At 38.6% G+C, this 26,549-nt stretch overlaps 2 protein-coding genes across 3 annotated transcripts in view; one reads left to right on the top strand and one right to left on the bottom strand.

Moving 5' to 3' along the window:
- CENPP (centromere protein P) overlaps positions 1-16,680 on the top strand; it is a 164,143-nt gene extending 147,463 nt beyond the window's left edge. The window contains exons 8-11 of one of the 2 annotated variants that reach the window (XM_082322687.1): positions 3,437-3,516; positions 6,008-6,099; positions 6,393-6,536; positions 16,534-16,680. In XM_082322687.1, the coding sequence (XP_082178813.1) occupies positions 3,437-3,516; positions 6,008-6,099; positions 6,393-6,514 (294 nt within the window). In that variant the 3' untranslated portion in view covers positions 6,515-6,536; positions 16,534-16,680. Of the gene's footprint in view, positions 1-3,436; positions 3,517-6,007; positions 6,100-6,392; positions 6,537-11,162; positions 11,386-16,533 lie in introns of those variants that run through there. The other variant, XM_082322686.1, reaches the window with a different exon arrangement.
- IPPK (inositol-pentakisphosphate 2-kinase) overlaps positions 6,539-26,549 on the bottom strand; it is a 34,074-nt gene continuing 14,063 nt past the window's right edge. Inside the window, 12 exon segments of the mRNA XM_082322690.1 lie at positions 6,539-9,936; positions 10,877-10,956; positions 11,449-11,551; positions 12,979-13,129; positions 14,259-14,538; positions 15,533-15,605; positions 16,041-16,099; positions 16,735-16,824; positions 17,282-17,403; positions 20,158-20,224; positions 21,004-21,099; positions 25,894-25,941. Of these exon segments, the coding sequence (XP_082178816.1) occupies positions 9,711-9,936; positions 10,877-10,956; positions 11,449-11,551; positions 12,979-13,129; positions 14,259-14,538; positions 15,533-15,605; positions 16,041-16,099; positions 16,735-16,824; positions 17,282-17,403; positions 20,158-20,224; positions 21,004-21,099; positions 25,894-25,941 (1,395 nt within the window). The 3' untranslated portion in view covers positions 6,539-9,710.

The following is a 26,549-nucleotide window of genomic DNA, read 5'->3' as shown; positions in this document are numbered from 1 at the left end:
ATCACCCTGAATCAGAGCCTAAGTGGAGCATCTTTGGTAAATTTAGAAGTAGCTTACACCTGTGGAGGGACTCATAGCAGCATGACTTGCTTAGCACTCTTTATATACAGTCCTTCTTACAGAATGCCAAGTTCAAAATTAGTAGTAAGTGTGAACTATTGTTCCATCTAAGAGCAGAGTAGCGTATTTTCTTTGTAAGTGGGTTAGAAGAAAATTTATCTGCTTTTAGTATAGCTTCTGTCTTGCCAATTTTGCTTTGCATTCTTAATCGTGGCTCTTAAGCTGAATAACTTAAAACATTTTCCTTAGAAGAGTTCTAGTATGAAGAAAATTGCAATGCAATTTTAAACAGCTGAAGAATAATATATTTTGCTTAAAAATAGATACTCCAAGTGTATTCACTTGGATGGCTCTGTGTGTGTGTATGTGTAAAATCTGTCATGGGAGAAAGGGAAGACTGTGTATTCCATCATGATGGTCGTCCCTCTGTGATTTGAGACTATTTCTGTTTTAGATAAAAGTTCCCATAAGATTCCCTGCTTGGACTCCTGAAGGAGCTGGAAAAACAATTTCCGTCCTGAAGTAATAATAGCATGGGCTTTTGGTTTCGATCATAAGCTGACATTTCAAAGTCATCTGAGGAAAGACATTTCTTGATTAAAATCAGGTTTGGCTTAAAGCAGCTGTAGCTGATCTTTCCCATCTGGTATCGTGCTACTTGATGTGATATCTTTCAGTTGCCCGGTGTTCACTTTACGAGATCCCATAGGAGTTACTGACTTTCCCAAGGGACCTTTCAGTGGATCAGGTCATTCTGTTACCCTGGTTATTGCTCGGCTTTTCTTTTTGCCGGGGAAAACTTAGAAAAGTTGCACAGCAGAGAATATGAGATGATAATCTGGTACCCACAAAGCGTATTTGGAATTGTAGCTCTGTCAGGTCTATTGCAGCTTGTGCACAGCATGTGCCTGGTTTTTCGTTTATGTGCCAGATCTTCGCGTGGGATACAGACATTATGTTTTACATGTGGAATATGGAAGGTAGATCGTGTGACGCGTTTCTTGGGTTTTATTCCTTAAATTGTCAGTGTTTAACATTGCTCGCTTAATCCTGGGTGCGGTTAGCTTCGTGCTTCTGCCGCATGATCACTCTAAGGAATCGCCCTTAGGTGAGACGGGCAGACACCTTATGACTTTATGCTACTGTTATGACTTCAGTTTTAGCATGTAACACGCCTGGAGAGAGATGTAGGTATTTGTGTTTTGGCTTTTTGTGTGTTTTGTGGATTGGTAGAATATGATCTTTCCTGCTAAGAAGCTGGATTTTATCCCAAATACTGTGAATTTCACACAAGATTGGATTCTCACAGCATTCAGATGGATTGTCAAAACCCTGGCATTTATTTAAGGCACAGAATAACTGCTTCCTGCGTGCAAACTCAGCAATGTGGCCTCTCCCAGGTACAAGGAAGCTTTTATACAACAGAAAATTATACACTTTGAGACTTCCTTGAGATACCTCTGGTTTCTGTACAACATAAAATACCACCCACTAGCTGGGGGTAAATGCATTGACTATGGCAGCTACACAGGAACTCCCAAACAAGTCATGGGTGCATTTTACAGCGCTTTGAAAATTGGAACTCATCTCATGCCTCTGATCTATTTTCTCTTGTGATTCCCAAAGGCCTCAATACGGGTGGATGAAGGCAAAACATGACTCAGTGTTTAGCTATAGTATATGTGGGATGTCTTGTAAACAAGGAACTTAAGACTTGAGTTCTCCAGATACAAGCTAATCCTAAATTTCTAGTATTTGCAACCTGGAGCTAAAGAGAACGCTAGATTCTGCGAGACCTGTGATACCAGACAAATGAAGGCACATAATGAATATCAAAGGCATGCACTATTGAGAAGGAAAGCCTGAAAAACTTGTTTTGCTTTGTCATCAGAGGCGCATAAATCCACAGGGAGCAAAGCTGAAAAAAGTTCCCTGTTCTGCTAGGCTAGTGTCCTTAGATCAGCCACGTTTTCATGCTGTAACTACCATGCACTTTGTTCCCCCTTCTGTGCCTTTGTTCCCAGGATAGATCATGGTCTTTATCCCCATGGTAAATACAGTACTAGATACTTTGTAGAAATTAAAACTGGCAAATTCCATGTGTTTTATGTCATTTGGCATTCTGCACAAACCCCTTTCAGTTTGTCATAAATTCCTAAACCAGAGCAAGGTCACATCTGGTAGCAATTTCAGTCTCCCAGATGAGGCGTAGTGCTATAAAACCTAACTCATTTTCTCCAGTGCTTTTCAAAGACGAGCTCTCCTGCCCCTTTTCCGTAAGACATACCACTTGCCCTGTGAGTGCTGTAGAATGATTTAGGCTGACAGTCTTTTCACACTTCATAAACTGCAATTTTTGGAACACAGCTTTGTATCCCGTACATAAGACAGTACAAGCAAGTAACAGTGTTGAAGTCTTCACAATAACAGGCCGTGTCTAGATTCTGCTTTCTTTTGCAATAGCATGTGCCTGCAGGATACAGTAACTGTGCTCTTTCTCAGTATTTCGATGCATATGCACCTACCTCCTCATGCTCTGGGTAACCTGTCACCTTACTTACTGCACAACTTCTAAAGGATCCATACACAGCTACTATTCTGCTTTTCTTTCACATGCCTTTAAAATAGTTATAGCAAAAGTTATGAGTCCTAGGTAATTCAAGATATACACGTTGAAGACTAAATTACTAGATGCACTAACAAAGTAATGGAACAATGATCAATCTTTGCACACTGTAGTAATTGAAAATAGCTCTAATTCCCAGTAACATGGAAGTTTAATAGTAGTCAGTAGTTTTATATGTTTTACCATTTTCCATTGTCCCATGATATTTTGATAATAATGGTTATTTTGGTATCTCATTGCCTTTATTACTTTATGCTTTCAAAGTACTGTATGGAACTTAGAGATCCACTTTCTCAAAAGGAGCAGCAAAACAGTACTAGTGAGGGTTTGGTTTGGGTTTGGGTTTTTTTTTTTTTGTGAAACTGTGATGTGTTATCATGTTATTAAATCAAATTAACAGAACTTAGTTTAAAAAAATATTCTTTCAAGGTTTCCTACGTGTTTCATAAGGACTTCTAAGGCCTGTCTGTACAGGTGCACGATAACTATTTTTTTTTCTCTGAGGTGACCAAATTTAAATATCTCTTGATACCACATGAATGATACTAAAAAAAATCAAACCATCAAAACTTAAAAAGCATGCCAGAATTTTAAACGATTAGTATCATTACTCTTAATTATTAAAAATGCAAGCTAAAAGTGGCAGCATATTAAAATCCACTGCAACTGGAAAGCACTAGCTAGAAACCACCTTGTCTACTCTGACTTCTCTGACCTAATTTACACCCTTTTGAACCTGTTTATTCACAGGGCAAATATCCTGACATTGTGACCCTTCCAGAAGGACTGCTGGGAGATTATATCATTCTAAGGAACCCCAAAATTTCTGGGTAAGCCAATAAATACATTTCGGGATTTATGCAGATAAAGGATTGTGAAAAGCATATTGACAATCTATACATAACCGGTCTGCTTGAACATTAAGTCACTCTTTGCTTTAGAATGCCTCTAAACACAGAGATGGTGTGTGTTACATTTTAGGGCTATAACCACACATTAAAAACATGAGGAGAAAAAACAAACAAACAAACAAAACCAAAAATGTATGTACAGGCTGTGCACAGTGGCCTTGTTAGATTAAGTCAATGCTACTCTGTGTACCCACTCTTTTAAAAAGCTAGGTGGAAAAAAATAAAGGGCTCTAGCAGGCTTTTCATTTGCATTCTAAGAAAAAAAAAAATCTATTACTGTCTTGGTTTTGGAAGCTCATGCTACAATGAAGAGTCTAAATTCAAAGTTCAGGAATGTGGGATGCATCCTCCCTCTAGCACATCAGAAAACACGTCAGGTTTGACTGGATTTGTTCCATCTTGGTTTTCTTTCTGCATTACACAACCAGAGCAATGGGCAGAGCAGATGCTGAGGCCAAGATCCCTCTTACAGTGACAGGGCGGGCCACTGGCAACCGTCCTCTCTGAGATAAGGCAGGATTTTACACCCCTGGGCCTGACCAAAGGAGCTCGTCCCTCCTCGCAGGCAAAGGCCAGTGTGGCAGCCTGTCAATTACAGCTCATACTTTCTTCTGTGGTAGGAGGTGCAGTGATCACTGAAGCAAAGCGCAGTTCTTGGGTCGTCTTTCCATTCTTTTATGGAAATAAAATTGCAGTTACCATATTACCAACAGCAACTGTAGCTATATTTTTCCATTGTTTTAGAAAGAAATCAGTTAGGTGAAGCAGGGGATCATTTCACTGCCATTTATTACTATTATTCTACCACACATGCAGGATTTGTTTGGGGTCCCTGCTAGATATGTTCTGGCAGGTTTGGGTTTTTAAATTGAGTAAAAAAAAAAATCCTTGAAGTTTCATGTAAGACAATATAATTATCACTGCCAGGAATTCTGTAAGGGCCAAGAAAATTGATCTACTTTGTGAATAGATCAGACCACTCCCTTCTCCTATTACATCTTCACTATAACATGTATTAATTTATATGGAAACAACTGGAAATAGAGCATAGCTCCCTCCATCGTTATTTGTTTGTGAAACTAGCAAATAAAAACCCTAATAGATAGGGATGTCTTGGGAGTGTAGTGCCAAATCTGCCATTTAAAACTAAATGCTTTAACTCTGGGTTGGTGAGATGAATTATTGTTAGACTACCACAGTTAGAAAATAAGCTGCTTTATTTTACAGTTTCTCTTCATGTTGACAGGTGCCAAGTTCCATTACACATTCCCTCTCACTCACCATCATGAAATATAAGAATTTTAACATCATTTCAGTGGGTTGGTAGACAATACACTTGCATATTAATTTGTTTGCAAAAGCCCAGAACAAGCTGTGCACAAATTCTCAATTTTTGACAACGAAGTGGCAAAAGGCTGACAAATTGTATTTAAAGGAAACTTTTACAGTTGTGATTGGGCAAACAGCACTGAGAAAAGGAGCTTCCTCCTCGTAATGACTTGTTATTGTGCCTACCAGCTTTGGATTAGGAAAACCTTACTTTCAATAAGGAATAGTCCTAAAAGCAGGGATTAGAAAGTGAATGCAAGGTACAGTAAAGCAGAGGGGATGTTATAAAGCAGCAGATCTGCTGTGAATGTTGTTCTAGCATAATCCCTGTGTGCTTGACCAGAAAAACTCTCCCCCTGCAGACACCAACTGCGTCATTGTTCACTTAGTATTATGGTGTAGTCATCCTGTCCCACTGCAAAAGCTGGAAATAATAATTACCCTTGCAGAAACACTCTTAAAGGAGTAATGATGGATAAGATTTTTTTTTTTTTTTATTAAAATCAAACAAAGGCAGGAATCTAGGCCTTGGATAGATTTATCCCTGTGCATTATTCTAAAAAGGCCATGAACAATATCAGAGTGGACCTTATTCCAAACCCTGAACATCGCTATTTACGCAAACACTTCTGAAACCATTTTCCTCTGCTTTCATGCTGTATCCAAGTGCAATAACTGACCACAGGGTGCAGGTATTATGGAAGGAGCCGTGGGAGGGAAACACTATTTCTCATTTTCTTTTGTATCTTACTTTTTACCACTGTTCCATGGAAACTTACTATTCATACGAGACAACGACAAGAACCAGAGGAAAAAATGCTCAAGGTTGAAAATTTGAATGTACCTGGAAATGAAGTAATGACCTTTCCTTGTCAGTAGATTACTGGTTTTCCTTGGTTCAAAAATACAAGTATTTCTGATTCTCAAATACAGAGATGGGCAAGTTGCATGACCTGAGGTGAATTTTGTTTAAGACGTACTGAGTGTAAACCTCCTGAATACTGTACTTTCTGCTTTGAAGAAACCTTAAAGACGGTTGCCTAGTTAACACTTAACTGACTTTTCTGTGCACATGATACAGGTTTGAATTAATGATCGTTTGGAAGATACACATCGATGAAGAAGGGAGAACTACGCCTGTTCTAGACCTTCTGACTAAAGTACCAGAGCAAGGTAACGTCACTCACTTCAGAGACCAGTTCTTAGCTTTCAAGTAGAACGGCAACATCTCTTTAGATAAAAAGGAAATCCATCTTGCAGAGCCCAACCAGGCAAACAAATCCCAATTTAGCAAGCAGCTAAGCTTCACCTCCTGTATAATTTAAAAGGGCTTACCAAAACAAGTATGTCTTCCTTTTCCTGACAGCAGGTAACCTGTTTTATCCAAAAATGCAGTTGCTGACAGCTACTTTCAGTAATAGTGCAGCTGTCTGAAAATAATGTTCACTGTTACATTTTTCTTGCAGTCTCGGAGCAGAAGATGGCAACTACTGACAGTGCACCTGCCCGCTTCCGAAGCATGCTGCTTCTGTTTGGGATTGAGACAGCTATCGAGAATCTGATCAAAGTGGTTGGCTTAGAAAAATGAATACCAGCATTACTTACAACAGGTAGCAATTTCAAAAGTAATTTTAATTAAGATATTGTGTTACACAGTCTATAATTTTATTGAATATAAACATTAAGTTATTTTCCATTTAGAAACCATACTCATAAAACATGCTATCTGTACAGTTATGGCACGTTATATATAAATTGTCATGACATGAAAATAAATACAGCCATTTAAATACAAAAATGCCAAATAAAATAGTTACATGTACAGAGTGATTTCATTATAAATTTATCTTTCTGAATCATTAATGTACCAGAGTGGTTTATCTTCTTAACATTTTCTAGATACCTGGAAAGTGTTAAAAGATCATGCACTGTCAAAATCAATCAAGTCCATAAAAATCCATTTCATTTCACAGCTCTGTAAAAGTACAGTGATTTTAAAATGACAGGAGAACAGTAAGAGACTCCTAGAACAAAGAGTTAAATAGCTTTCTCATTAAATTAGAGTGGAAGTAGACAATTTGAAGATTTCAAAGACATACTATGAAAAAAAAAGGTAACTGTATGAAGTAACTTCTTTCCACAATGTAAGTGTTGAGTAGAGACAGCATTAAGCTAAACAAGAAAGGACCGTTACACTTCTGTAAAGAGAGATGGGCAAGTTAACTACTGCTCACTGCAGCACTTCGTTTTGATTTCCTGCTTCTAGGGGGAAATTCTAGTGGGTAACGCATTACAAAAGCATCACATTTCATACATTCATCCCTGAAGAAACAAAACAGATGTCTTGTAATCTTCCTTCACTTCCACCAGATGTACTATCAACTCGTTTGTGAACTCTCAGTATTTTTCAAGAGAGTTCCTGCTCCACACTAGCTATCACAACCAAACCTTACAATTTTAAGTCACATCCTTCTTAGGTAGGAGCAACAGTTATTGTTCCTGGAATCAAAGGGGCCAGAAACACGAACTGTGGACTCTCAAGTAATATTAAGAAACTTCCTTTTCAAGTCCACAGCCGCTCTGACTATGCAAGCAGTACAACTGCCTGCTCCATTTATAAGTTATGGCAAAGTATTCTAGAGCAATGGTGAAATAGGTGGAGAAACCAAGAACTAAAGCAACGGTCTGTTTATAATACCATAATTTTAATAACCCACTATTTGATCACTGAAATAGTCTCCTACTGTTCTGGTAGGTCAGGAAAAACTGACAGACCAGCTTGGTTTCTGTCAGAAGCTACAGCTGAGCAATGCCAGTATTAAGTTTTGATTAACAGCAACTCTATAATAAAATATCTTGTTAGATATAAGGCAGACTAATTTCAAGTTTGGAATCCAGCAGACAGGCAAAATTCATTGCTACTTTATCCACTGACATGTTACTGGTTTAGCTAGTTTTATGTAACCTTTAGTTTATTTCATATTTAGCTCCTTCTTGCATGAACATGAAACTGTTTGATCAAGCGCATACACTTCTATTTGCACATGAAATGTGTGTAAAGTTACAGCATAAAAACCTGAACACTTTCCAGCTGTGGATAGTCCTTCCTTCCTCCTCTTGCCTAACAGTTAGAGGATTTCTCGATTTAAAAATAGATCTCTCTCCCCCCAGATTTTCTTTGGAAAGAAGGGGTTATTACCACTGTCAACTACCAGCTTATTGCACTGTTGTAGTATCACATTTCAGTGAGAGCAGCCCACAACCCTATCCCAGAAAGACAGGCTGTCACCTGGAAGTGGAACACAAGAGATTGCCAACACAGGTCACAGCCCATGGCAAAGTTCTATTGCTGTATGAGTGGTGTCACTCTATAGCTCATATTTCTTCCTTTAGTTGTGCCAATATACAGGGCTTTCTGGTTTTGTTTTTTGAATTTCAGGTAAAATGGAACAATTCAAACATTACACTGAGATCCCAATATATTTTTTTAAATGTTAACCTACACAATTTTGAAAAACTTTACCAGTAAGCACACATTGTATCCAGGTAACAGCTGGTCACTGTAGCTTGAATAGCATCTCTCTACACATTTCAGGGTCTGTAATCCCCAAGCATATGGGAAAAGTGTCTGCAGATTTTATCATACACCCTCAGTTCTGAATATATCCTCAGTCTCCAGCTCAGGATCTTCCTCGAGGATGGCTTTTACTGCAACATCTCACAAGACCTCAGCTGCACATGCCAATGTTTACAAAGTAAAGCCATCACTAAATTGCTGAAGTAGTGATACAAGCTTAGCTCCAGTACTCACCATGAGTAAGTAAGTGACCCCCTGCAGCTTCAGAAAAATCAGATACTGCCACCTTTTTTCTGTGTCACTGAAAAAGAACGAGCCTGAAAGCAGCTGCTCATGCTACACAGTATGTGGTATATCAGTGAAATAATGCCAACATTTGACGCAATCTGAAAGACCTGAAATAATCTGTAAAACTCAGAATATATTATTCTTATAGCTCAATTTAAATTAGGTAAGAGCAATCTGTGGTTTCACCTTCAATAGCAGCATATAATGTATAGAAAATAAAAGACCAGTATGTCAGACAAGTTAAGCCCAGCTATCATATAAAATTCAAAGATGCTTACCTTTAACCCTTTTCACTTAAGTTTCAGAAGCTTTAGGTAGATACAAGGTAATCACAAAACTTCTGGAGGCAGTCTGGTGTTCTTAATCTCATGCATTAGAACTTAAGAGTGTTCTGCACTAACATGGTAGTTCCATAGATCAGTTAACACTTGAGTCGCCACTTCAGTTGTATTTTCAGTGGACTTAATGCTAAAGTTTTATATTAGGTTTTGTCAGAGCATTCTCTCTTCCTAGTAGGTATGAGTGAGACTCAAAGCACAAGCTCCAAGGCAATTCTCTCATTAGTAATTAGGCTTTCTATGTTAGTGCAATACTTCAGGAAACTTTTACTTCTGTGCTCTTTCAATTCTAAGGAAGCAGACTTTTAGTATTAATTTGATCTGTCCTCTAGTTCCAAGGTATGGCACGTTATCTGTTCTGTCATATTAAATACATTCATTAAGGTTATATAGCAAATGCATGTTTTAGTGCTATTCCATGTCTTTGAAAAGGCATACCAATTAGAAATCAGTTCTTAAAGCAAAAACATTCACAGCTGAAAAATGCACTGAACACAATAGAAAAAAAAATCACCATAATCGTATTCCATTAATCTTTCACTTTCTAATGTGTTCGAATAAAAATAACCTTAAGGAAATGGTTACACTTTATGGAGAACTAATGTGCAGTCTTCATTCTCCTTGAAGAGATTGGACATAACTGGGTCATCTTTGGCCTGTACATTCTTCAAATAATAGTTTACTATCTTGCCATCAAGTTTGTACTGATGAGGAATGCTTTCATATGGTTTTAGATCAAGGTCCAGGACAGAAACAGAAAAGGTGAATCTTGATTTGGACGTTAGTACCACAGGTCTCTGCTCAGAGCTGGAAAACAAAAGCATGTTGCACATCTGAGTCACTGAAGCTAACATTTTTCATTTGTGTGTCCCGAGTCCCCTTGCAAAAGTGACTCTAATGTTTATCTTAGAACTTTCATGAGAGCCTAAGAAAATAAACTTCAGCTAATGCAGCATTTAGGAAACTATAGTTCCAGCTTAACTAGTCTTAAAGTGACCTTGCTGGCGCCTCTTCCAGTCATTTTCCTTTCAGCTTCCACACAGCTTAAGTCAAAACATTACTCTCAATTACTGTGTCTTTGTATTTAGTAATTCTGATCTGTTTCTAGGTGATATGCATACAAAGCAATACCCTTATTAACTAGCAGAACCAGAAAGAATCACTGCAACTCCTACTTAGGTTCAAGGTAATACAAACTTAGTGTCAGATCTAGTGTCCACGCATACTGAAGGATGGCGGACTTATTAAGTCAACCATTGTACAAGTTATCTCTCTCATGAACATTTCATTCAAGAACTGCAGGGAAAACACAGAAAACAATATTCTCTAAAAATAACACAGCTTTGGTGAAGCAAACTCACCCACGTAAGAGCAGATTATAATATTGTGGCAAAGCCGCCTGCCTTTTACAGTGAAAGATGTCACCTCTTGCTTATTGCCTTGTTTTCACTGATGTGCTTAATAAAGACTTCTGTTTTCTAATTAGGCAGTTAAAGGCAACTCATCTTGAAAAATCGCTCATATAAAACCTTAACCCTCTTTATCAACTTAAAACTTCAGAAACAGACCTCTGACCTAAATGTCTTAAATCAGAACTCTACCTTATTAATATGCCCACAGCCAAGTATTTGGACACCCCCCCAAAAAAAACCCTACTTTTTTAAAGTTACTTGAATTGACTGAACTATGTAAACACATCTTCAATTTCTAAATTAATAGGAGTCATTCAAAAGCACGTGTCTCTTACCATTCATCTTGTAGACAGGGTGAAAGGGCAATCATGATGGAGCAGTCTTTAGCAGTCATTGCTATTCTATACTGCTGCACCTATACCACACAAAAATAACACAAATTTTCTATCATATTTGCATTTGCCTTAGTAAAGCATTCTGTTCTTTATAAAAGGCATTAGTATACTCAGTGTATTAGTATGTTGGTATATTAAGAGCTGGAAATTATCTCTATAACAGATTGTTAGCAGGAGCAAGTGGTTTTACAGCATCCTGTATAAGAATCTTGTTTATTTCCTACAGATACTTTTCTTGAAGGCCAAAACAGCACCAGTTCATGCAAATGCTTCCTCAGTCCAGAAAGGAAATAACCAGCTTTGTTTTCCTCTCCAAAACTGGTTCTAAACATGTTTGTTTTTAACTGCTTCTGCTATCACGATACACCCCGGCACAATTAAGACCTCTAACCGTACAGACATCTGACAAGCCAGCGGTGATGCCAACATGCTATCCATCTGTTTCCATTAGACAGGTGTTTATTAAAATTGACGGACTAAATAAGCTTCAACAACATGCACAGGAAAAGTACCTTTGTTAACGCAAATGCTACTGTCCCATCATCTTCAGTTGAAAGATCTAGCAGCTTCTCATAAAATGCTTCATTGTAAGGTCCATCTATCTGTAATGTACTTCTAAATAAATTTTAAAAGAAGATTTACAGACAGCCAAGATGATTTACTGATTTTCAGTGAGATCTTTCTTCAGCAGCCCAGATACTCAGAATAAACAATAACGCCAATAACCATGGCAACAGGTTAATCCTGAGGTAGACTCTAACACCATGACCAGTCTCCATTACTCTCACATCACTTAAGATATCCTCTTTAAGGTTTGGTTGGTTGGTTGTTTTTTTTAAGATGAATCGTTCTTGATCTACTGCCACCTGTATATCACTACAAGAACAGTATTTTTTGCAAAAATAGATAAGTTTCAGAATTCGTAACAGTTTGCCAGAGCTCTCAGAAGACTTGCTGGAAACATTGCGGGTATACACTTATCTGACAAGGCCCTGCTCTGCCCCCAGCTTCAGAATGTATGCTAACAAGGGGATGGTTTATTTAGCCTCCTTCCTTCCCATGTTAAATAAACTGAACTCCTGCTGAAAAGCTGAACCCATAAAAGCAGGGTTTGCAGCTCACAAACACCCCGCAGTTGAAAGAATACATTTTTAAATTATTTAATATATAAATACACAAGTAAGCCACACTGCAAGTGATTTAAGCAGAACTTAAGGCCAACCCGTTGCCCATAAGATAACCCTTCAATGCCAACAGGAGTCAAAGGAAGCTGAAGGAGCACAAGCAGCAATGTCTTGCAAGTGAAGCCAGCATGCCCTCGTGTGAGCAAAGGCAGAATTACAGGCAAATTACAGCCCGAGAATGCAAGAAGCATCCAAGTCAAGGTTTTTTTTATAGCGATTATTATTACAACTAATAAGCTTTATTTGAAAACAAACGTAGCAGCTTGCAATGCCCAGTATTTCTTCACCAAGCAAGAAATACCGTAAGATAAAGCTTCTTGTGCTTCAAGTATGATTTGATTACTTGTCACGTGGGTTACAATCTGGCCTTTGGAGCTGCTCTCGTCATGCAACAAGGGCAAGCTGGACAACAGCAGATACTGGGCCATGACCCACTCACACCTTCTGTAAGATCTTGCAGGCACAGGCTGGATTGCTGCTGTATACCAAATTCAGGGTTTTAAAGGGCAGGTTGTAGGTAGGCCAATACAGACTTGAGAATGACTGTAAAAACATCATTATTGCTGCAGACATAGTCCTCGCTCTGCAGGTACTGGAGGCAGCAGAAACCAACCATGCATTTTACTCTATCTTTCCTCAAATATACAACCTCCACTACTAAGGAATGGGGCATTTTCTCTCTCACCCTGTTATGAACTTCCCATACTCATGACTTAAAAATTCAGGTCAAAGTGACTGACATCAAAATTTTTAACAATAAAACTCATCTTTTATGTTATCTGGCATTTCAAGTTAGAAATTCAGAATATGCAGTACCATGAAGGAAGGTTGTATACAATATAAGCCATCAAGTCTTACCTCTCTTCAGGAAATTCCTCTAAGTACTGTTCAACTCTACTGTACAAAGGATAGAGTCCTTCAATATCCAGCATGTCAAGCATCTGAGCCTGAAGGGTTTTATAAAGGAGACAACCCCTCGGTAAGCCAGAGCTCTCCAATTTATGTTTACCTAGAAAAAAAAAAGTATTTGCAAATAAGGCAGACATGAGTGTCATCTTTGCTTCATTTTGCCATTACATGTGCATGTTCACAAAGCAAATCCAAATACTCTTTAGACCAATCATGGGGGGGGGGACAAACAAAACACAATACTTCAGTTTCCAAACATTAATGTGCCAGGTGCATGTACTTACCTGCACATTTAAACAGCACATATTTGACTGCAGAATAAAATACCTGGTATACAATTCTAAAAATTACTCAAAAAAAAAAAACCAAACCCCACACACTTCCATTGCAATCTACTTGTTTGAGGCTACAAGAGAAATTTTTCATGAGTGAAGCCACCACAAATTCACTTTCAACAGTATGAACTGTTGGCAAAAAGTAATTTACCATTTCAGATATCAGTTCTTTTTAATATAATATAAATGGATTTGTATTTGCTATAATTTCTGTAAGATAGCTCTTTCTCCACACAATAGAACAAAACCAACCAGCAATGAAAAAGATCTTCCTCAAAAGCAGAGAAAGAAACACACTGTTTGTGTAATTAGGATACTTAGCAGCATCTTGAATAATTAGAGCTTTACAAAACTTACGTGCTGAGGAATTAACATGATTTACAGTTTTCCAACTCACTTCCCATTTCTTTTCCCTCCAGTATTCATACCTTTCTCTTTACCAGGAGTGGAGTAGCAGGAGAAAACAAAATGAGCTACACCCTAGCTGGTGATGGCTGACAGGAGGAGCAGGGAAAGGCAAGAAACAGGTGTCATGTAACAAACCAACCAAAGCAGCCAGACTTCATCACATACAACATAAAAATTCCCCACTTGTTTGAAATACCTGTGATGGTTATCAGCTCAAATTGGTATTTTCTTCCATTTTTCCTCCACCGCCTTCTGAATTTATTTTTATCCCTGTCATTAGGTACAGTGCTAAAAGTGCTCACTACAAGGTCATATGAAAAACAATTATCTAGCAGTTAGGCAGCTCCAAACTAATTTTTAAAATGTCACTAAAACTCCACTGTTTCCGTTCTCATATCAGTATTAAAGAGCAAATGAGAGGCAAAGATCTGAATCATTACGTGATAACAGTTAATTATTGACAGTGCTCAAGAAATTATTTCTTACCATTTCTTACTAGCTCCTTATTAAAAGCACTTGCTTCACAGTAGCTTCTTCCTTGTGAAATGGGAACTGTCTTCATATCACCTGCCCTGCAGGCATCAGTACTACTTAGTAGCGTCATAGTTATAACATGGATTAGTTCTTTAATAATTGTCCTTGTACAGTGTGGTCCATTGACCAACCCATTGGAAGGAAAAAAGAAAGGCTTTAAGTGACGAGCAAGTTCATTCCAGTCAGAGACACAGTCCTGGTCATCTTTACAGCCATAAATTAGTTCCCCATTCTGCAAACAAGAAAAAAGGATTTAGGCATGTCATTAAATCGAGTTATTTGTACTTAATTAATCAAAGCATCAGATTTAAAGACACATAGCACAGAAAAGTGTATTAGTATAACAGTCTGCATACAAACACACGCGTTCCCAATCTCTTACAAATTTGCCCTCAAGCTTAATCAGATACCACAGGTATCCAACCTTTGAGTTAGGACCAAAAAGCCCATTTAAGTTGGCAAAGTAGCACTTGACTTAATCAACTGTAACTGATCAGAATAATAAAAGTGAACTGGTACTTAGCACATTTTCCTATCGCTTCCTTCTGAATAATGTCAATAATGAAAAAGCATCTCGTGAAACAATCTTTAAAAGCTAAATTGGAAAACAGAGGGCTATAAAAAAAAACAGTAAAAGGTGTGATAGTTACCTGTACTAATTGAAAAAATAGGACAGTTCCTACAAGTTTAAGTAATTCAAATAGTTGCTTTAATACTGGAAATAAGTTGTAAAGAATCCTATTTCCTAGAATTAATCTGAAAATCTGCATAAGCCATCAGTTACTGCTTTATGTATTTCCTACATTACTTCCATAGAAAAGGTAATTTTTTACTTCCTCAATGAGGTACGCTGTGCATTTGGCTTGCGTGAATGCTGTAGCAGTAATTTCTAAAACTATTTGCAGCAACATGCAAAGTTCTCTATCTTCTTCCTCCTGAAGAAGCACATAATGTTTTAAAAACTCTGGTAATCTTTAAAAAGTCCTTTTCTATTAGTTGTTCCTTGGTGATTCTTTCAGACTAGAGTAGTTCTGGAAAATTATTACTTACCTGTCCTAACTTGAAATCTAACTAGGAATTTTCCTATTTTCTTCTTTTGGTGGGGTCCAATAGTGATGGTGCTGATTAGGTAGGTTTGAAGTAGGATCTTGACTGTTCAGATACTGAAGTCAAATTGTTTAAAAGCCAAGGCAAAAAAAAGCAAGCAGAGAGATTTGATTGTTTACCTTAAATATTTTCAAGTTGTTCTGTGCCTCCTGTAATAAGCTCTTCAAAGCAAAGTGCATTCTCTGTTTATTTCTAGGGGGGGGAAAAAAAATAAATCCAAGACTGTTTTATCTCAGCCTTTAGATGTTCACACCCATGCCTAGAGGGCTCTATGGAATCAGAATTGGGCACCTGAAGAGAACACGCTCATTAAGCCTGTTACTCATGCTGAAATCACTGCAAAGACAAAGTGACTATTTGCAATTAGAACTTCAAATCTGAGTAAAGTAAACAGCTCTTAGGTTTCATGCTATGTAGCAAAAGGCACTGGTACATTAATAAGCAACTCTGATTCCTGAAATAGGCGTAAAGAGGTATATAGCACCAGAAATATCCACTGTAAAAGTCAGACAAGCAGGCATTGATCATCCTTAATAATACAGTGAAATTCAAAGTAATCTGAGAAAGAAATCTGTAACAGTGATTTTTTGGCAAAAACACAGAATCACAAGTCACATGCTTCCTTACCCTGAGAAGAGATCCAATGGGCAATATTTACTTGGTCGCTTCCATTTTCCGTTCGCTACCTGTTGAAAACCCACACCACTGCTGTTAATCACTTTCTGGAATAACTACTCACAGTTATTTTAACAGTCAGGTGTGTGGCACTAACATCCTGTCTTCAGGAGTCCTATGGCATTTAAAACCCTTTGAACGTACAATCCATGACTAGCAGGGGCCTTCCTCGTCATATTTAGCTCAAGTCACTCAAATTGCATTCACAAATGGAAAGCATGGAGAAAGGTCACATTAATTACAGTAAGGCACAGTTACACGATGTCAGACACACATAATGGACATTAGTCAAATGAATTCCACGTGCGTTACATGCTGTTATAAGTTACGGAATGCCACCATGCATTTAGTGAGCTGTACTTGAAAGGAAATTTGACAGTGGAGTTTACCCAATCAACAGCATTAATAGTCCTCAAAGACTAATCTTGTATTTTTTTCCTTCCAGCTTCCCAAAGAACTCGTTCCATCTCTCATAAACAGATTCACACCCAGCAACTCAGATGTGTATCCACCTACTATCTTTAGTAGTACCAGAGGTTTAAGCAACAACATGCGAGTTTCAACAGGAAAGCAAGACTGGAATAGCAAATAAAGCACAGTGCAATCACAGGGAAGCAGGATGACTCCTAAAAAAAATAAAAATTACCTTTAGATGCTGATGCATACAGTAACGACACACCTTGTGCTTTACCTCCTGTGAAACATGGCTGGAAAAAGGAATGAAGCCACATTTTGGCTAAAACAAACAAACAAACAAAAAGATTATAAATATAAATGTACTTCTTTATAGAAATAGAAGGGCACACAATATGCAAATCTTTCCAGTTAAAGGAAAATTAAAAAAAAAAAAAAAAAAAAAAAAAAACAAACACCACCCACAGTCAACACCCAACACTTAAAAGCTTAACATATGTCACTGTATGTTATTTCCAATTATTTTAGAGTCCTCCCTTAAGAAGAAGGACACACAAAACTGCTGTAGCCTACAACAGGCCTAGTAATACCTGGGAATTTCCCAAGTTTTGAAAGATCAGGAATTGGAAGAGGGAGGGAGATATTTCATCCTATGGGTCACAGTGAAAGCGGTGAGCTCTGCCTTATCCCACTGCTGCATTCCTTTGAAACTGCTCTGGTTAATATGTGCTTAAAAAATGCAAACAAAACCCCCAGAAGGACCTTCTCCTATTCAATACCTTAATCTCTATGCAGAGGATTGGCCGGTGTTCCACAAAACGATAGGTCTGCAGCCTGGTAAGATTAGGAAGGCACATTGCATAACCACTAAGAGTGTCCATATCTTTATCACAGCGAGACTCTGGGGGAAAAAAAAAAAAAAAAAAAAACCCACACAAACAAGAAAGTTAGGTGCATGGGTATTTATTTCACTCTGTAGTTACCCTATTCACCAGGTGGGGGGGTGGGAACAAACTTAGACAGGACCCAGTTTAGCAGGCTTCAGCCAATTATGCACCTGCATAAATTTGCCCTCCCCATTATCAACACCTCTTTTCAGTTTCCTCAAAACTGTCATAGGCATACAGAGTGCCTCGAGCTGCTTTTAATGGCTGGTTCCCTGCTCATGCCAAGAGAGATAGCGGTGAGAGGCCTGAAACAGCAAAGGAGTGCATTCAGTTGGCCGACAACAGGTAAAGAGACTTATTACTGTATTCAAAGGTATGATCTCATGTTCACTTACTAAAACTGCATGAACTACCATCCCTCAGTCTAGTCAAGAGGAATCTGTGAAAACTGGCAGGAATATCATAAACTGTTCAGAAGAAACGGTAAATCTAAACAGAACCTGCAAGTGGCTTTGCTGAACTCCTTAGTCTGTACGTAGTGCTTTTTCAAGGTTTAAAACATTTGCCCAAGGTTTGAGATCAAGATGCGCTGTATTAAAAAACAAAACTGATAAGAAGCAATCAGCTGAAGAACCACTTCTCATTGAGAACTAGTCTCTTCCTATAGCCATTCCAGTGCTTACATCAAAATAATAAATAGGTGAAAAGGAACATAGAAGGAACAAAAGTCAGCTTCTCCCTCCTCACAAGCTCACAACTTAGAACAAGAATTTCCTCTGCTACAACCACCCTTTTAAAAATAGCATTTTTTAATGTAGTCCAGATTAACAGCCCTGAGAAGAAATGAAGTAGCAAAATGGTTTCAGACTAAGATTAAGAGGCATTACATAGATAAATGCCTTTAGATAACCTCCCTCCCACACGCATCCATTGGGGAAATGTAACAGGACAGAGAAAGGTCTGCGAGATTTTAATTCAAATTTAATAACAACGTACATTCCTGGATTTTCTGATATCTGCATTACTAGAGACGTACAGATGTGTTCAGTTATAGCTTCCATTGCTAAGAAAAATGTCCATTCTGAAAAATATATTGCAATGGGGGGGGATCATCTCAGAAACAGAAGCTTCATTAGGCACCAGCCTGCAATTACATGCTGTGCTTCACTAGGATGAGCACGAAGAAATCTTTTTTCTCCAAGAAAATGCTGAGGTTTTCTTTTCCTAAACTTAAGCAAAAGTACATCCATGTTCAGCTGAAAGCCATTCACCAAATCAGGTACACACAGAAATCTGAAGTATTAGAGAAGTTCCTTCTTAAGTTAGACAGGCTTATTGTGAAAGGTAACATTAAAGGAAAGTCTTCCCTCAAGGTTTAAAAAAATTCCTGTTAAAAATGAACAATGAGATTTGCTGTTGTAAAGCAAGAAATATCACTTGGAACAGCTCCTCACAACCACATTTCTTCCTCGAAAGAAATCCCCACGAGCTGCAGACACACAAAATTTAACTTTAAGAAATAAAACTAAATTCTATCATTCACTTCCACCAGAGTATCATAAATTTTGTAATTTTTATTAGACACTATTTACTTTCCTTGCTAGTTCCACAATGCCAGAAACCATTTCTCAAAAAGGTGAGGGCAAGTCAGCAATACAGAGTGTCCTGTGCTCGCTATATGTAAATGAATTCATTTTTTTCCTGGATCAAAGGCATCAAAGTACTGGCTACAGTTACCAAAGAATGTAATACCACATTTTTCTTCAAGGAATTCTGCTAAAGCAGGAGTTTCTGACCATTCTCAAGAACATCTGAGAACATAAGATGAACACACCATGAGGGACATCATCTCTGCCCATTTTAGAGCTTACACCTCACTGTACTTTCAGCCATACATGAAGAACGATGCACCCAAGTGGCGCTGGCTAAGAATGACACCAAATTCTGTAGCACTTCACACTGAATGCGTCAGAGATTGCCAAACTTGGAGTCTTGCAGCATGTTCCAAAAGGTTTCACAAGGTCAATGCACCCCTTACTTCACACACTTGTCCCCTTCAATCCCCGCCCCCGTCCGAGGGGACTAGAAAAAGCGTACTTGCACCCCTGTCCCTGCTGGACAGGGACCCCAGAGCATCACATAAGAGTCGGGAGAAATCAAGCACAGCCCCATATCCCAGAGATGCTCATTAAACTTTAAAGGCAGCACAGCCTATAACACAGCAATCCCTCGCAACAAGACATGCCAGCTATCAGGAAAAGAGACGTGAGAGGCTGGAACGTTAAGCTGCACACTGCTTGAGTGCTATGACTCATAAGATGAGATGCTTAGCCCCAAGTGAAACGCTAACATTGAAAACAGGACAATTTAGTAGGGAGTTTCTGAAACTATCTTCCTTCCAAAGTTCTGCTGCACAGTCCAGAAGAAACTGATGGAATTGAAACAATTATTTCAGCACACATCTTCTACCTCCCTCACTGACCTTTGTAAAGGACTTCACAGCAAGGTGAAAGCTTGTTCAAGATTTAACAAACACAGGCTTAGAGAGGATCCCGTTCCCCAATTTAATGAAACTAGCATCACACGCAATTTTTAATTCTAGAACACACCTGTTTTTCCACACAACAAATTTTCAATGCACCATTGTCCAAATATTGAAAAAAAGTTTCCTCATATTCTGAGGTATGATGCTTTTTTGCTTTATAATAAAGTACAATGCTTTACAGCTTGAGGAAGGCCCCCTTTTTAATGCTATTCCTGGCACTTACCTGGCCTCTCTGGCTGAACTTTTAAACAGAGCTGTCTTATGAAGTCTAGAGGCAGTTGAATAATTTCCTATTTAAAAAAAAAAAAAAAAAAAAAAGAAATATATACTTCAGCACAAAAACTAATATCCAGGTTAGGGGTCTTAAAATGGATTACTAAAGTTCAGTAGATGTTAACAACAGTATACTAAACTATATAATCAGCAGCTTTTCCCTCTGATTAACTGTCTGTATGAAGACCTGTACCTGCAATCACTTGCAATACTTACTCCACTATGAAACGAAGAACTAATTTAAATAAATACATGAAAAAAGAGCATTTTCAGTGCAAGTTTAATGCGTGTGAACAAACTTGTATCATTTTGTCCTTTTCACAAATTTTCGAAAGAGTCCCGTTTCATCTCATCCTGTGTGTCACATCCCACCCTTCCAAGGCAGAATTGTGTAACTCGAGTTCCAGGAGGTGTAACTTTTCCACTCAGGTATCCGATGTTCAGTTAACTAGATCTGGCCACCCTGACGAACAGAGTGAGTGGCAAGGAAAAAGGTTACCTCTAGAGAGGCACAGAAACCTACACAATTCACATGAACCAGGTTTCTCCCCTTGTTTTGCAGTTAGTCTAAAAATATCTCTCTCACACACCTCTCACCTTACGCAGGGCACAGAAATGACCACTCTTCTCATTAGTAGCTTGAAATAGCTCAAACCAGAGAGTACAATCCAATCACCTCATCAGCACAGAGCAGCATCTTTGTTGTGATCCAAGTGATTACAGTGTTTACAGCATGTAAGCCATTTATTTTAAGAATAAAACATTTACCCCATGGTGATAAGAATAAAACATTTACCCCATGGTGAACATAGTTCTCCCCAAAGAACTGCTTCATGACATGTTTTCCAAAGTCTACGATGTTTTGCAGATGGCGTAATATTTCCTCTGAAGTCTGGAAGACAGAAACATGGTAATTTAACTATGAAATAACGATAAACAACACTCAAGAATACATACACATACTAGTCAATGATTTAGCAAAGTAGCTTAATTGCTGTACAGAGTTTGGTAGGTCAGTGCACGTTGAAATTAAACAGACACATGAGACATCTGCTACATTTGTTTCCCTACTGCTCTCTGAGAGGCTGGGATAACCAGGAAAATGGTCAGAAGAGATGATTCTTCTTCTCAAGTTTCAGGGGAAAAAGGACAGAGAAAATGAAAAAGGAGGAAGAGGGGGAGACCATTGGTCTTTGACCATTATTCTTAAAACAGCTCAAAGAACTGTAATAGTCAAAAAGAGATGCACAGCATGCCTTTTTACCAGCAAGTGAAGTGCAGGAGAGGCTTTGAGTGTTATAAAATACTTCACCTGGAGATGTGGAAGAGAATGGCCTAAAAGACTGAGCCACATGACAAACCTCTGCGTGAACAAGTACAGAAGTTGCTGAATCCTGCCCCAGACAATGAAAAATCTTACTATAATGTCATCTTCCATTAATTTTATGTTATGTGTCTGTAAGGAAACACAAAAGTTCTATCTAGCTTGGCATTTTTGTCTTGTAGAAGAAACGAAGCTAAATGAGTACCAGAAGCAGGACAGCGACATTAGCGCAGTCTGACTCTGACAGACGTCTGCTCATTAAAGAGGTAGCAGAGAAGCTTTACAACCGTATTCTCCCACTCCCAGCACCCCAGCGTACTCTGGTTCTCTGCACAGTATTTTATTGTTACAATAGACAATCCCCAACCTCCTGTGTTCTTTTTTAACAGAAAGATTTTCTGGAAAAACACTACTTTGCCTACCACTGTACACTATAAAGCACTGAACCGTATAGATTCACTCTTGGGATTGAGCAACAGTGGAGGAAGAGAAAGTGCAACACTCATGTCCAAGTTAGAAAATCAGAGGAAAAACAACACAAGCAGGAGGAAAAAAAAATAAACAGAGCAGAGTAAGAAAAAATGAAATGCTAGGAGGACAGCACTCACATAATGACAAAGTCTAGAGAAAGGAGGAAAGACCACACACAACAACAATTGAAAACGTTTGTAGGTAAAAGGAGATTGTCGCTAACCAAACAATCTTACTAACTTTGTTTTATAATACCATCATAATAGGCAGATTATTTTTTTTCCCCCCATCCGGAAGGGTTTGTTACCTAACAAACTTACACAAGTTGTGTAAGACTAAGAAAGGTTAGTTTGTTACTGTACCACAAGTCTGCTAAGACTACATACCATGTTTAATATTCTTCCTCTAGCAGGATTCATTTTCCAGACTGAAGCAGAAATACACAATAGGGCAACATGCAATAATGCTTTACAGAGAGAAAACTACAGTAATATACCTTATTACACACTTACTTCAGTAGCATACTGTACTACATACTGTTACTTCAGTATGCAGAGCACTAACCAAAAAACCCAATCCTTTGCAGCAAGTAAGAAACCCACAATTTTTCCAAAGCACTTACACAGCATTTCCATCATTCTATAAAGGCCAGGACAGCGCTTATTCTTTAAAATGCTTGGCATATTGTATGTGGAGTTGTTTCTCAGAACAGCTCTCCCTGAATCCTTTTAAGAGAGCCAAAATAAGCTTGGAGTCTCTTCCCAACAGGCAGCCTTCCACTGCTTGAGTCTCAGAACAAAACACGCTATAATCCCTGAATAACTTTCTCAATTGCAGTCATCTGGTCTAAACAAGTGTATTTAAGAAAAAAAAAATTAATAGGCAACAAGATGTGCGAGCAGGCCACCCACATGGGTATGCAAAAGGACATTTTACAGCAGTGTTGCTCAATCTGTGCTTCCCAGGAAGGCCAGTGCCCCCATCACCAGTGCTGAACACACCAAGGTCCTTCAGAGAGGACTGCTGGCAGCCCAAGCTCCTTCACCCCTCTCGACCAGAGAGCAGAGGAGACCACCGCTGGGGAAATCTCTGCTCTCACCCTGAGCAGACTGCAAACATGCCGTATCTGTCCTCCCTTACGCTTCATTTCTTCCAGGCTAGGAAAGAAGTTGCTTTGCAGAGGTGAAACTCCCTGGCAATTTCTACTCAAGAAATGCAAGCCCCAGAATTACATTATTGATTATGAGTGTTTTTCATTAAAACACTGAATTGTAACAATAAGATTACAATTTGCAATAACACCATGTTGTTTAAATACTAGATTATCTAGTCTCAATTTCATAACCAAACAGTATAAATACAAACCAGCGTCCAGACTTCTTTTCCTTTTCCAAAGGAGTTAAGCAGAAGAGACCGAGATGCATTTGTCCACATTTGAATTTCAGTATGGGTCTTACTAGAAAAATAGTTTGCTTCAATTGCTTCTTTCAGAGTTGTTTACAATGTAATGCACAGATATATAACACTTTATATCCTAACTCATCTTGCACTAGTCAGAAATACAGACTACACCTAAAAAACTTTTTCTCCTCTACAGCTGTCATGTTGCTATGTCCAAGTTTGTCCCAAAACTCTGATTCTCCAGGACTTGTTTACAGATCTGCAGATAAAATACTTAAGTCTTCCATTCTGCTCCAAGAAAAACTGATCCTTTAAAAAAAAAAAACCAATCCTTAGAAAAATTAAATATATTCAAATTACATAATCTTCTATTTAGAAAGCAAAGCCAAAAGGAACTGTGTATCACAAAGCCCACACAATCACAATACTAGGCAAACACAGAACGCTGGAGCTGGCCAGCAGCCAGCTCTCCTCAAAACATAGCACTTCTCCATGTAACAGGGGAGCTTGCTCTCAGTGTGCATTTATCAATCCAGAGCATGAACTTAGAGAGACACTTTAAAACGCTTTCAGAGGTACGCTCCACCACTGCATGCATCCACAAATAGCCTTTTTGCTGCTACAATAGTAAGAAGAGACGTGTGCCTGTCTGGGGCAACTCTGAATGGATATTTTGCTAACAGTTTCTAGAAAGCAAACTCTTGGTGCTTCATCAGCCTCAGGCCACAGGAATACCTACTTCAATCTATCTCTATGCTTGGAAGGATTCTGAGCAATTTCACTAATCTGATTACACAGGGAAAAAAACATTTAATAACCTGACCAGCATTCAAATACTAACAGAACATCATGCCCAGGAGATTTTTTTTTCCTTGTGTTTCGCTGTCCCAAACCAAAAAACTACATGCATACCAAAGCAGTTCACAGAAGTATTATTGACTTCAATGCTGTGGTGGGTAACTGTGAAAAGTCACTTCCTGGCTTCCTTTGCGACTTTGTCATACTTTGTCAATTTTTTAAAAACAATTACTATGCAACAATCTATTCGAACTTAAAAAAAAGGGGAAAAAAAAAAAGCTGGTACTCAGTGTTTTGTTTTGTTAAATAAATGGCAACAGACTTACTTTTTACTTAAACTTGTGGTCTAATTCTCCCTGCTACATTAAAAATTGAGATAAGCACTGTTTTCCTTTCTTCCAATCCACAGGGTTCTTCCCTGTGCCCATAAAAACTCTAAACATTATTATCTTGAACTACTACAGAAGCACAGGATACATTTTTGAAATCCTGCCACTATAAGCAGATCAAAAACTTACTTGAATCACACTTTAGTTTTACCACACTTTTTTTCCGAGTAAAACAGTAGCAGAAAGGCCATCAAATAACTCGTACGTACACTGTGCTCATGGGTTTTACCTTCCTCTGCTTTCCTCTGATCTACTGCAGAAACGTCTCCTCTTTTGTCCATTGTTAAACTGGATACATTTCAAATTCATCTTCCTGATTTAAAGCAAAATGCCCTTCCTATACGTTTACGGTCATCCTTATTTCTTTTTTCCTAAAATTAAGCACTCACCCCCAGCTCACAGTACAGCTGTAATGCTTTTTATATTTCTTTCTCATCAGAACAGTCTGCCACTGAACCTTACAAAGCCGTGGTTCAGAAGCTCGCGTAACTCAAGCCCTTCCCTGATCTCTCAGGTAACACACCCTAAAGACTACTCAGGAGGTTGAGGAAATGGCAGAATTTGAAGCTCCTGCCTCTTGTGCTCTCTTTTTTTTTTTTCCTTGGAGCACTGTGTTGACACTGCACTTTTACCCTCCACCTTTGATTCTTGATCATTTTTTATCTCTGTTAAAGCAAATCTAAGGTAAATCACTGCAGTTCCTTCTCGGGCAGAAAAACCTTCTGCCACAGTCCAAGAAACTGGTAGACTGTCCCACCATGTTCTTTTTGCAACAGACAGCACACTAAAATCACTCACTGACAAAGCCTATTCTGCGAATATTTCATATTTTTGTCCAAATTCCATGGCTTTTTAGCTACTGAATAGCTAATCAACAGCAGATCTTTATCATGATACCGGTCCTGTGCTGTTCCTCTTCTGTCCCACCTAGCAACAGTCAGTAAAACTGTCATTTCTTCCTCAACATCATCCGCTCTCGTACGTTGATATGCAACATTAACACTTTCTCTGTTGCCACAGCTGTCCTTACAGAAAGCCATACCAGCCGTACCTTCTACACATTGCAGTCTTACAATCTGTCCCACACAAAGGTCTTGATATCAGCAGTCACATAATCTTAGTTACGTAAGAGGACCTCAGATTTCCTCCTGTTGCCAAAACTCCTGAAACACAGGCACATTTCAAAACATGCCCTTATTCTTACTCTTATCAGTCACAGTTCTTTCATGGGTTTCCTGTTTCTCCTCAGACTGGTTATTAGCTTACCTGGGGGCTTTTATCAACAGTACACACTGAGTCTTACCTTATTCTGGTTTGGGGGGAACTTCAAAAACCGCAGCACCACACAGCGCTAAAGAAAGATAGGAAAGAATATGGTTTCATTAGCATTTAAGTACTTCATTATTTCTGAACAGCACAATTGTCTGATTCCCCAATTTACCTCATCTGAGAGATGAGGGGGCGGGGGGGGAGAGAAAAGCAAAATAGGCATTTTAGATGGTTATTTCACTCAACTTGAAATCAAATACATCAATGTCTGTTCCCAGATTTGCCATCACTTTAACAAGGCAGCCACTGTGTGCTTCCAGTAACCAAGTGTAAGTGGGAAAATACTCCCTTAGCTTATAGCACTGCTCTGAAAAACCTGGTAAAACACAGCATCAAATGAACAGAAAAACAGCCTATCATTTTTGTGTCAAAGGTCTTTCGGGGCGGGGGGGGGGGGGGGGGGGGGGGGGAAGGAAGACCCACTTAGAGATCATCTGCTTAGAGTATCAGCACAGCAGTACAAAATATTAAGGAGACACTTATCAGTTACCAGCAGTAGCTACACAGCTCTACTTATAAACGCTAAAACCTGCTACTTCTAAACTTCCAAAAAGTCAACATGTAACACGGGGACAAATGCAGCAGGTTTCCAAATACTTTGCCTTAAAAACAAAAAAACCCACTACTAAT

Source organism: Platalea leucorodia (genome assembly GCF_965183815.1).
Source record: "Platalea leucorodia genome assembly, chromosome: 9".
NCBI classification, from domain to species: Eukaryota; Metazoa; Chordata; class Aves; order Pelecaniformes; family Threskiornithidae; genus Platalea; species Platalea leucorodia.
The sequence above is the reverse complement of the archived record's forward strand: the minus strand, read 5'-3'. Positions and strand labels throughout refer to the sequence as shown.